Source organism: Petaurus breviceps, unplaced genomic scaffold (assembly GCF_028583685.1).
Source record: "Petaurus breviceps papuanus isolate PSGF00001 unplaced genomic scaffold, PetGlider_PUasm1.0 91133, whole genome shotgun sequence".
Lineage (NCBI taxonomy): Eukaryota > Metazoa > Chordata > Mammalia > Diprotodontia > Petauridae > Petaurus > Petaurus breviceps.
The window spans coordinates 96,224,086-96,237,260 of NW_027187419.1; the positions used below are offsets into that span (position 1 = coordinate 96,224,086).

The 13,175-nt window shown below is 38.7% G+C and overlaps 1 protein-coding gene across 2 annotated transcripts in view; it reads right to left on the bottom strand.

The window, feature by feature from the left end:
- STK39 (serine/threonine kinase 39) overlaps positions 1-13,175 on the bottom strand; it is a 331,699-nt gene that overhangs the window by 108,591 nt on the left and 209,933 nt on the right. For both annotated transcript variants that reach the window (XM_069080684.1, XM_069080683.1), the window contains exons 11-12: positions 4,962-5,084; positions 4,791-4,820 (exon numbers count right to left, since the gene is read on the bottom strand). In XM_069080684.1, coding sequence (XP_068936785.1) covers positions 4,791-4,820; positions 4,962-5,084 — 153 coding nt within the window. The remainder of the gene's footprint in view (positions 1-4,790; positions 4,821-4,961; positions 5,085-13,175) is intronic.

Consider the following 13,175-nt stretch of genomic DNA (forward strand, 5'->3'; position numbering starts at 1 on the left):
ATAGTAGCAGAGATGCCCAGATATTCAGAAAAAAAAAAAAACACTAAGAAATAAACCAGCCACAAAATCCACAGCTTCAGATCACTATAGACAAATGTGCTAAGTATAAATAACAAGGTAAACTGGAAATACTAATACAAGAAGGCAAATTTGACTGTAGGGTATCACAGAGAATTAGTGGGATGGGATCCATGGAATATGGGCTCTAGAAGGATATACTTAAAAAAAAAAAAAGAAAACAAGCCAGGCATGGGGGAAAGTGGGATAGAACAGCACTGTATATTAAGATGATAAACTAATGTGAAGAAACCCAAGAATAGGGTGGGGGAGCTAAAAGCATGACAGAGAGCATCTGGACAAAAACTAACAGCAGTAATAATGGTATTCTCACCAGGGCATACTCCAGAGCTCTAGTCAGAAATACGGATAGGACTGCCATGGAGGCGCGATATGGTAGAGATGGAAATCAATTATCTGGAAATCTAGAATTCTGACTCTGTCAAAAGTAGATCTGTTAGTAATTTCTTCTCTTAATGATAGTTGCATACTTCAAAAGGTGAAGGAAGCAATAATGAATCTGTTTTTCCTTTCTCTTCCTTTTTTTGGACCATAAGCTCACCATAAAGGAGGTTGCTGAAATAGAAACTATGTGAATCTTGGGGGTAAAATGAACATTCTATAGAGAGAGAATGAGTGCACCTGGCTGCCCCTGATGATTCTAAGTCATGAGGCCCAGCTGAACTGTATCGCAAGATACCAAAGGAACCAGGAAAATGTGAATGATGAGTTACTGTCAAAGATTTTGAGAGAGCATGAAGAGAGAGATGCTACAAGACTGCAAGGAGGAATGTTACCTTAACTTTTGAAATTGAAAGGGAAATGATCATAGGCCACTTTTTTCCCGTGTGTGTATGTGTGTGTGTGTGTGTGTGTGTGTGTGTGTTACCTACACTTCAGGAAAGCATTCCACAAAGTCTGTTGTGTTAATTCTTTGTAGAAAAGATAGAAAGCCTGAGCTAGATGAAATTATAGTTATGTTCAGAACTGACTGAATGACTAAGCTGTCACTGAAAGTTCAAAGCTCACTTGGAAGGTGATCACTAGTGGAGCATTCCAGGGATCTGGCCATGACTTTGAACCCCTTATCATTTTTATAAATGGTTTGGATAAAGGCATTTATGGTAGAGGCAGTCTGGTATGCTGGATTAAATGTTGGGCACTTGGACTCAGGAAGATCTGGGTTGAAATGATACCCTGAAACCTTATGAGCAGCATGGCCATGGCCAAGTCACTTAACCTCTTTACAACAGTTTCTTCAGAGATTAAAAACAGCTTCAGCACTTACCTCTTGGGAGCACTGTGAAGATCACATGAGACAATGTACGTAAAGCATCTGACAAATCTTAAAGTGTTTGCCATTGTTATGATTATTACTATGGCATACTTATCAAATTTGTTGATTATAGGATTATTGCAGGATTCAAAATGACCTCAAAATACAAGAATATTTGTCCAAATCTAATAAGGTAGAAAGAAGATGAATGTAGAAGTCTTAACACGTAGATTAAAAAAAAAAATCAACTTAATAGCATAAGATAGACATGAATAAATAGTAGTTTATCTAGAGTACTAGGTTCAGCTATACATGCCACACTTCAGGAAGGACACTGGAAAGTTTGGAGAGGAGACAAGCAGAATGTTTTAAACGGCCTTAAAATTTTGCCATATAAAGATAAGTTTAAAGTACTTGGGACTTTTTAGCTTGTAGAAGACTTTGGGAGAGGAAATATGTATTTTATAGCTATAACCAAGGATTTCAAGAGCTGTCATGTGGAAGGGGAAATGAGATTTGTTCTGTTTGGCCCCAGAGGGCAGCCTAGGAATAATATGTAGAAATTACTGAGATGATTTAGGTTGAGTATAAGGAAAATTTTCCCCAAGACTAGAACTATCTAAAAAGTATAATATCATTCCACCAAGTGCTAGGGGTGTTCTACCCCAGGGGCAGCCTTTACTGAGAGGCAGGATAGTTACTTGTACATGCTACAGAAGGAATTCTTGTTCAGGTACTTTGTGTGCACGTGTGTGTGTGTGTGTGTGTGTGTGTGTGCGCGTACACATGCTCACATGCATATGTTCTCACATATTTATTTTGAATATTTATAGAGTGCTTTAAGGTTTGCAAAAAGCTTAACATACATGATTATATCTGAGTCTCCTAACAACCCCGTACTAACAGGTACTATAGGTGTTATTTTCCCTATTTTACACATGAGGAAACTGAGGCTCAGAGAAATTAAGTGACGTGCCTGTGGTTGCACAGTAGTAAGTGGCAGATGAAGGATCTGAACCGAGATCTTCCTCATTTTAAGTCCAGCGTTCTATCCACCACACTAAGGTAAGACTAAGGGGCCTCTGAGTTTCCTTGCTAGCTTAGCTACTACGAGTCTATAATTTATAGAGAAATTCTTAGACATAACTACAAGGGCTACCTAACTAGTCATTTGGCCTTTTCAATCTTATCCAACCTAGACACCAATTTCCAACCCCTAGATAACTACTAAGCAGTTTCTCTTGCTCTCTCTTCTCCATCAGACTGTAAAAGACCACTGAACAGTCAAAACGCTATTTTTGACTTCACTCCATCCACATGTCATAGTCCCATGGAGTCTTTTCCTGACTTTTCCTACACCAAAATTATGCATTTACTTGTGCTTGTCATGCTTACCTTTGGCTTAGAAATGATGTAAACACCTGACAAACCACTCAGGCACTGATGAAACACACCGTGGTGTTGTGGATAGAGTGCTGGACTTGAAGTCAGGAGAGAACTGGGTTCAAATACCACCTCTGATACTTCCTAGCTGTGTGACCATGGGCAAGGCATTCAACCTCTCTGAGCCTCAGTTTGCTCATCTGGAAAATGGGGATAATAACAGCACCTACCTCACAGGGTTGTTCTGAGGAACAAGTGAGATAACAAAGGTAGAGGTTTTAATTCTAGAATCTCTCTGATATATTTATGTGCGACAGCAATTGTATGCCTGATGTACGTTACAAGATCACAGCACCCAAAAACCTTATCTATTTGTACTCCATGCAACTTAACTGACTGATTCTCTCTAACATTGTTGATACTGAAATGCTCCTAACCCTATGCCATACCATTTGGGGAAGAACCACTGAACCACGGCACCAAAATGGTGTGTGGGTGTGGGTGTGTTTGTGTGTGGGGCTGCGCACATGCAAGTACAGAATAAAAAACTTTGTTAGAGCAATAGAATAAAGCAAAATGGGACTCTCTTTTTAAATTTCTTAAAACTAGGTAGAAATGATGATACCCAAAATACATATACAAATAAAAGCAAGAGAACAGGACTTATCAAAAATATGTCTGAATCACAGACTGATTATAAAATGAGATCTTTAAGTAGACACCACACTAGAGAATCATAGATGTCTTCTAGACACACAGCTAAATAACCAGCGTTTTAACACCCACTGCAGGAAGTTAAAATATTGGTTAATTGAGACTATTCTGTTAGTGTCACTCTTTTTATTTCAAGCCTTCCTCGCAAATGGACATTCTTAGCCCAGTTTTTTGTTTTTTTTTTCTGTTAAACCCTGAGAGCTATTACAAATGGTGCTATAACATACCTGTCAATCTTCATGAAAAAAACACACACCTATCAGTCTGCACCAGTGACATAAAGATTAAGTATCATCCAGTCAAGTTCTTACAGTACATTAGTAATGGTGGTTTGATTCAAAACTGATACTGGAACCATTTTCTTTCCTAGGCTATTTTTTTATAGCTTTATAACAACAATGGTTTTTCATCCATGACTCTGGGGTCAAATAATAGGCAAAAATGAGAAAGCAGGAAGAGCAGAGGGAAGTATTCACAATAACTAGAAGAGATCAGTCTTTATGCACAATGTGACCTAAGTTTACTGGCATAGGGAACCATCACACACTGTAAAGCAGGATTCTATCCCTGATGAATGAAAGATTATTTTCATGTTTAGAAATTACTTTCATTCTTGGGAATGGGGCAGGGAAAACAAATCAGTTTATAGGATAAATATTAGAGAAAAAATTATCTACAGGAGATAATGAGGCAGTTAAATGAAAAGGTACACAGAAGAGACTGGTCAGATTCAATTTAGGTGTGGGGAAAGAAAAGGCAGACATACAAAACTTCTACCAGTAGTTACAGAACGGATTATGTACAGAGAGTATAGGAAAGTAACAGTAGAGGGCTGAGGGACTGTCCTATTCCTTCTGAGAAGTTCCCAAGTGTAAAGTGAATGAAGGATGTTGAGTTATATGTAAACATGATGTTTTTCTTTTCTTACCATAAACACACATTAATGACTATTTCTGTACAATACTTCAATCTATTATAACAGGCAGAAATTCTTTCTTCGAGAGTTACCAACTCCTCTGAAACATGGCCATTATTAGTCACCAGGAAACGAGGAAGTTAATAGAATCCAAAAATGAAAGTGGATCAATAGAAAACTTACTGGTAACAGAGCATTACCTTGCCTACCCCAGACTCAGGAGCCTTAAAAGATCAAGACCAGCAAATTCTGGGTGAATTTCCTGCATGTTTTAACCAGTGACTTTCCACTGACAAAAAAATGATGAAATTTTACCTTGGTTTCTGTGTTGTTTTTCAAGGAGAGACTCAAAACTTCAAAGTCTTCCCTCTACATAATTAGCCTGAAGAGATATTTAAAGCAGCAGGACAGGAGTGAAACAAAACAGGGAGGAAAACAACTCACCTCTGGGTTTTCTTCTTTTACTCTTCGTGACTGTAAAACAAGTACCCAGTGTTAATGCACAAAAGCTAACACATCATATTTAAATGCCACAAAAACAAAAATATCACAGGTTAACCAGTTCTCCTTTGCTATGGCGGTCAACCCCAAGTTAAACAACTAACGGCCTTATACCTTTTCCTGAGAAAATGCTGCTTTTCCTTCTTCACTCTTTTCATCCATTTCATCATCACTCCACTCCCAGTCTCCGTCTTCTGTCTTGTGAAGATGACCACTGGATCCAGGAACCCTTCTAACCTATTAAAATATAACACATACAAACTCTTCAGTCTTTCTTGGCCACAGAGATACACTCACACAGGGACACAGACACACTGCCAAAGCTTTAACTAACACGTCTACTTGGCTATTTGGCATATAACCCACCCTAGCAATTACCTAGGTGGTTATGCATTCATAGGCAACTAACTGCTGATTTAAATTTAAAAGGACCACACAGTCTGGCACGACTCATGACTCCACCTCTTCTGAAAATATTTTGTTCTCTGGAGGACCTATTTTACTAAGCAGTAGAACAAAACATTTTGGAAGGCTTAGGAGATGTAAGAAAATATAAGAAAAATGACATAAGGTCAAGCCCTTATACTCTCTTAAAAAACAAATTAAACACATCTACAAGTGACTGCACATCCAATGCCACATGGAAAGAGTCAGAAATAAAAAGAAAATGCATGCAAGCGACATACTGCAGACAAGGCAAATACATGTGGATCAGGCAGCCTAATGAAGCACACTAGAAGCACCCAGTGGTCTAAATCCTAAATCAAAAAATCAAATACCCTTCGGTTGCCATCTTGCTCTTTTTCAGAACCTGACATCATGCTTGTTTTCCCAGGATTCTGCTCAGCCTACTTGAGCAAAACAAAACAGCATCAGACTATTCTTAACACACCTTGTAGTATTTATGAGACTCATGAGATTGCTAGGAACACAGCATGATAATCAGCAACCACACTGCTGTTTGGATTATAATCAGCCTTTCTTAATTATCTCAAATTATTGAACTAAGGCAAGAGCGAGCCATAGTGCATACTTGCCAAAGGCCTTATAGCTGAAATGGCAAAACTTAAAAAAAAAAAAAAAAGAGGGGTGGGGGCATGGTGAAGAAAAGATGATTTAGAGTGAGGTTTTAATTCTGAAGTATTCTGTGTAAGAAAAAAAAAATCAAGAAGCCATGTGATTAGCAGGTACATGCCAACAACCAATGATTCATGTAATTATGTGAATATAGGTAGAAAAATCATTCTCCACCCTCACCCCACCTGACCTCCCTTGGGCTACTTCAAAGTATATTCTTTAATTCTAACAAAAGCATTATGGCATTTATGGTCAAGGTGAACAGTTCTACATGTCAGCTCAACTTGACATCTAAGGTAGAGATGGGCAGCAGCAGCTGGTTCCAAATCTGATTTAGTATGAGGGTTTAGGAAAAGAAAGCAATTAACTGGCACTGGAGAGTTTGAGTTCTAACACTGTTGTGCCACTGAAAGTTAAAAAGCAACCAGATTATTATACATGGCTTCTAAAAATGAGTATAAATACCTTTTATTTGCAAAAGAAAAAAAAAATCCTCCCTTCTCCTTCCCCCCCCCCAACTGAGGCACATTAGGTCTTAATGTAAAACACCTCTTGTGATGAGGGTGAAATGTTTTTCTCTTTGTAGTCTGAGTCACTGTAAAACCCTAGTCTAAAGAGAGTGATTTTAATGGGGCTCATTGACAGTGAGGCAAACTACTACTATAAAAGAAATGCTGAAATGTACTTCAAAAATTTTAAAACAGGTTGCTTTATTTAAAAGGCAATGAAGAGAAAGCTATAGATGAAAAAGTATTTTGTTGTTGTTGAACTGTACAGTTAAATTAACTGGGTTATGAAAAAGTCTTCAAAGTTGAGAACGTATGTCTTGACAGCAACATGAAAAAATACTTCAGTGCTTACAATCCAATAGAAAAACTGAAAGGTGCCCCTAAGTGATCTAGTACAAAACCACACTGACTGCTCGCTAGGCAAGGGAGCCACATCCATCCCACCTCAACAAACATTAGGTACCCTAGAGAGGCAATATACTTGGGTACAAAAAACACTAACAGTCCCAAACTCAAGAAATTTCTATTCCACCAGTATACATAACTGTAAATAATGCTTCAGAAGTGGAATGAAATTATGCCTTTGATGTAACCTAAGCTTCTGGAATGTAGGGATTTTCCTCCCCTTTGCAGCCATGGGATAAAAGATCCAGCCTTTGGAGTCAGGAAGTCCTAGGTTCAAAACCTGCCTCTGACACTTATGGTGGGACGGAGAGAGATGGGGGGAGAGGGTAATGGAGAGGGGAGGAGTGTCGAACAGGAACCCTCCTAGCAAGTAGGGGCCCCCAGGCCCCCCCTCTGAGATCTGTGGATCCATAAGATAACAGACAAGTCTCCAATTGACATCATACAGCAAACTTTCAGCACAAACAAGAAATCATCTACCTAATACATCTTGTACCTAGTACAGACTTAATAAATGTATGTTGAACTGAATTAAAACCAAAGATATCGATGAATTATCATTTCTCAAGTTCCCAGCAGAAACACTATATAAAAAATTAAAGAAAGGAGAACTGGAGAGAGGAAGAGGGAGATGGAAACAGAGAAGGGGGGGGGACTACAAGCAAAACTCTGCTTCCAATCTCGACACTTAGTTTTGCACTTTTCTCCTTCAAATCTCTCCTGCAGGGATTGATCCATTTTATTTCCCAAAGTATGATTCAACTATAACCAATAAAATGGCCACCTACTTGCATTAGTTTTACTGACTTACCTACTTAGTTTTATTTACTAAAATCTAAAGAGATAAAATAAAATGTCAATGTTTATAACTGTAAAGAGAGAAGAAAAGGTTAACTTGCACTTTAAGCAGTAACTGTGATTAGCATAAGGTAAAAAACAATTTAAATCTGTCCATGATATAGTAGTAACTAACTGTTCCTCTGTCTGAACATTCCTTCTGTTAATTTGAGGGGTTCAGGGGAAGAAGAAAAGGAAGAGAAGTTTAGCATATTCTAATTTACAGGCTAGGTAGTAAGACGTTGTTCCCTACTGGAGAGAATAAAAACTTGGCTATAAAAGTTCTTTCTGTGTACCATAAAGTGATCTGAGCTTTCCAGAGCTAGAGTAACCAAGTTTTTATTCTAATTAATGAAAGGAGTTCTCTTAGGCATCAACTTAAATTAAATATATGTGCGTGTGAATCTCTGTCTTTTGCCAAACCTTTCCAAAATTCTCCTCCATAAAAGCAATGTTAACCCAGAAAGCTATGGAAAAAAAAGAAATTTATTTAAAAAAAAAAACAACTTTTGAAAAATAAGTAATTTGGATAGAAAAGTAGCAGCATGGCTTAGCAGAGAGCTAGCCTTGGCACCAGGAAGACCTGAGTCCAGCCCCACCACTGAAACAGTCTAGCTGTGTGACTCTAGCCAAGTCCATTTAATAATTTCTAAGATCATAAACTGCCAAGAAAGTACCAACCTGCATTAGTAGAGGGCATTTCCTCAACCAGGAGTTCCCTATATCAAGGAAATCACAGATCCAACTCTCCTTATTTCCAATCTTATAACTTAAGACAATTTATGTCACCCTCTATGGAGGCAAGGGAAGAAGGTAATGAGCATTCACATGGCACCCACTATGTGGCAGAAACAGATAAGTGATATCATAATAAATATTACTCATTTGAGCTTCACAACAACTCTGCAGGGTAGGTGCTACTATATAATATGATCACCATTTTACAGTGGAGGAAACTGAAACAGACGTTCAGTGACTTGCCCAGAGTCACATAGGTGACTGAGGATGGATTTGAACTCAGCTGTACCGTGTTTCCCCGATAATAAGACACTGTCTTATTAATTTTTTTGGACAGAAAAACACCAGAGGGCTTATTTTAATGAACATTGACAGCAATTTTAATAAACAGATAAATGTGAACAAAAAAATGTACCTTTATTCAATAAGCAAATCACTGGGGAAGAACAGGATGACGCGCTCACTGCTGCAGCTCTGATTGGATGCAGCTCGGAGCGCGGCGTATAGCGCAGGGGATCACCTTCACTACAGTAGCAATCTCAATAGGGCTTATTTTTGGGGGAGGGCTTATTTTAGAGGAATCTTACACAGTAAGGGGAGGGCTTATTTTCGGGATAGGTCTTATTATCGGGGAAACACGGTATGTGGATCCAGGTCCAGAGTTCTATCCACTATGCCACTTACCTTGCCTCTATGGGCCCTTATCTGAAAAATGATCTCCAAAGTCCCATGCAGTTCTACATTTGTGATCCTATATTCCTAGTAATTAAAAGAAAGCTACCAAAAATATCACTTTAAGGTTTGTAAAATTCCCATCTAGGTACCTCACTGTGGGTGTGGGGGTGAGCATAGGCTCTAGGATGGGCCACTGGAGAGCACAGGCTTTGACAATTTCAATCAAGTGGAAAAAAGCTTCAGGTACACTATCAGTTCTAAACCTTGTCTGTTGCCAAAAGAACTTCCTGTATAAATATAGAGGTTCAATACCAGAATGCTGGGTGATTAATCGTTTTGGTCAGAGGAAGGACCCACGTAAGATAAAACTGCAAAAAGTCCCCATTAACTTCTACATCTGTGCCACGGTAACATACCGTGTTTCCCCGATAATAAGACCTATCCCGAAAATAAGCCCTCCCCTTACTGTGTAAGATTCCTCTAAAATAAGCTCTCCCCCCAAAATAAGCCCTATTGAGATTGCTACTGTAGTGAAGGTGATCCCCTGCACTACACACTACCTTCCGTACCCCCCTTTATCCCCGCCCCCCCCCCCACCCCCCGTGAAACGCGCGCCACGCTCTGAGCTGCATCCAATCAGAGCTGCAGCAGTGAGTGCGTCATCCTGTTCTTCCCCAGTGATTTGCTTATTGAATAAAGGTACATTTTTTTGTTCACATTTACCTGTTTATTAAAATTGCTGTCAATGTTCATTAAAATAAGCCCTCCCCTGAAAATAAGCCCTCTGGTGTTTTTCTGTCCAAAAAATTAATAAGACAGTGTCTTATTATCAGGGAAACACGGTAGTGGAGAAAGGCAAGGGAGGGAGGAAGGAAGAAAGGAAGGAAGGGGGGGTAATGCAGAGTTTACAAATATTAACCAAAATTGAAGTATCTCTTAAAGAGCAAAAGAGGCTTATGTACCAACTCTCTGGCAAAAAACACAGTGGAAAAATTCTGTGATGATCAAGCAAAAATTAAATCCATATATAACTAAACACCTAGTGACTTAAATGGGAAGAAAGGCACAAAGACCAATACAAAGCAAAACAAACAACTGAAAAAAAAAGCCCAACAACCCATCAAAGCTGGAAAATATAGTTTGCTAACTAGAAAGAGGCCAAATATTTGTTGTAGCCCACTTAGAAGCCTCATAGCTTACATATCAAGAAATACTTTCTTGAATGTGACTGTCAAAAAATGCTAAGCATATTACCTCCAAAGGAAAAAAAAAAAGAAAATGACCATAATAGATAAGAAATTCCTGGCTACCAATTGCAGCAGTTATTTTAGAATCAACTTCTTGTGTTCAGTCAGATTATCCACTGGTTAGAACAAATGTCAAAATCAATACTAAATTAGAAGAAAGGATGAAAATGAGAAGACATAGTATCCAATTAGAATAGCTCCAACTCAACTTCTTTAAACAATCTGCCAACTCCAAAAAATGGGAAATGAATAAAAGCAAAGATACCGAGTATCAACATTCCTTTGAAATGTCTAATGGATGCAAAACAGTCACTACAAAGAGATCAAGAGAGCCCAGAAACTACTTCAGCTGGCAGACACTTAATCTACTTGCCATGGAAGACATAACAGCCAAGGGCAGAAACAGTCTCCAGTACACATACATCTGTCAGGCATAAAGGAAGAGGATGATGGAAAACTAGTAATGCTTTTACCTCACAAAATAGGTGGTGGTGGGGAAGAGGATTCTGGAAGAAAATGATCCTGTAGAGAGCTTGGAATGAGGCTCATCTAGGCCAGATAATCCCCAAAGCATTTCAAGACGAAATTGGAAAGAGAATAAATAGATATGAAACGGAACAGATCATAGTGGACGTATGACAATCTACTCTTATCATCAGTGAGAGCAGAACACATCTGTGCTCTGCCACTATGGCCATGGCTTAAGAGGAGGAATTTGTGAACAGTGGCTGGGCACGAATTAATACAGAAGAAAGCTCAGTTGGAAATAAGACTTTAAAGACATTTGGGAATTTCTTTCAAAAAGGAAAAGACTACAAAAGAATGGAAAAGATCACAGTACTATTATTACCAAAAAACAGGGATGCAAGAAGGCATTCACTACCTCTGACTCTATGGCTATTGTTTCAATTCTACAGAATCTGAATGATAATGGTTGAAGCATTTCTCTAAATATCAGAAGGGGTTAGGCAGATTTTCTACAATACCTCACATTTCACAGACCATATCTTGGCAGGCACAAAATTGACTAGGATGCATGGAGTATAAAAAATGCTGCTATGCTTTTACTGTTTATTTACAACAAAAAAGAATAACATCAGTAGAGAAACTGCAAGTTAAAGTCTTCCCTCAAAGAAAGTATGTGCCAAACATTAATTAAGATCACGCCACAATCAGTCAAATGACAAGCATTTATTAAGCACCTACTGTTAAGCCTCAGGGATAGATAAAAGAAAGGCAAAAACAATGACAACATGAAAACAACATGCAACAGACAACATGCACACAATTGTGTATAAAAACAAAGACAAGATAAATTAGAGGTAATCTTGGAGGGAAGGTACTGGTATTAAGGGGGATCAGGAAAGGTTTCTTACAGAAGGTGGAATTTAAGCCCACTTAAAGGAAGCCAGGAAGCAAAGATAAGGAAGGAGAGCAAGAAGCACGATGGACGGGGGAAGAGGAGCCAGGGGAAATGAGAAGAGGGAGATGAAGGTTCTTCTGCACACACCACTGAACTGAAAGTTGTTAGAAGACTGGGAAAGTATAAAGAGACTATATTATGAAGTCTAAAAGACAACAAAAGGATAACACTTGATCCTGGAGGTAATGGGAAACCACTGGAACTGACTGAATGGGGATGTGGGGACAGACACCATCAGACCTGTGCTTTAGGAAGATCATGCTGATAACAAGGAGGTGGTAAAGGTCTGCAGCAGGGCGGCAGGACTGTCAGAAAAGAGAAGAGGCATATGTATGAGATACAACAAAAGTAGAAAAGACTATTCTTGGCAACAGATTTCGTATAGGGGGTGAGAATGAGGAGGTGAGCATGACACAGAGGTTGTGAGCTTGGGTGACTGGGAAGATGATGGTGCCCTCAACAATAACAAGGAAGTTAGGAAGAAAGGAGGAAGGAGGACTCAGGAGGGAAGGATAATGAGTTCAGTTCTGGTCATGCTGAGTTTAAGATATCTATGGGATGTCCAATTCAAGATATCTATCTAATAGGCAGTTAGAGATACAAGACTGGAGGCCAAGACAGAGGTGAGATCTGGATAAACAGGAGAATCATGTGTATAAAATCCATGAAACATGTAACTATGAAGATAATTATTTTTTAACAACTCACTGAATATCAATATCAAGTGATACATAAAATAATTAGACATGCTCACCCAATTAGATATGTTCACCAGTTCCATGGATGGTATTCTGTGCAAAAGCCTAACTACAAGAGAGATTCTCTACTGATAGTAAAATCCCCAGACAATGTTTGTGGATGACTACATGCTGGGTACACTAAGCCCCAAAACACCATGGGGCCTGCTCAGTAAAAATCCATCATTACTTAAAAGAGATTAGCTTCACCACCACACTGGAAAGTAGATAAAGAAAGAATGCTGCTCAGATAATGACATAGTTCAACAAAGAGTCCATTAAGTTAGCTGAACAGTGTATGGACACATACACGCCTAGATCTATCTATTGCATATGGTCAGTGAACCAGGAAGAAGGAGAAAGAAGCTCAGGGTCCAGCAGAGACTGTTTTTGCCTTTTGTTGCATCCCCAGTGCTTTGCACCATGATTGAAACGTTGTTGACATGACTTACATTGAATTTGGTCAACAGCACAGCAATTATCCAAAAACCCATCTTTTTAACACTGAATGATGCTATATGACTGTGAATCATGAAACATCATTATCTCAGAAGAATTAAAATTACAGATATCTCAAAGGCAATGGAAAAAAAGACACGATGGGTGTAAACAGGCAGCAGTACTTTACCAATGATAACATGTATGTAAGAAATGATGGAAAAGACATCACTGAAAATGCT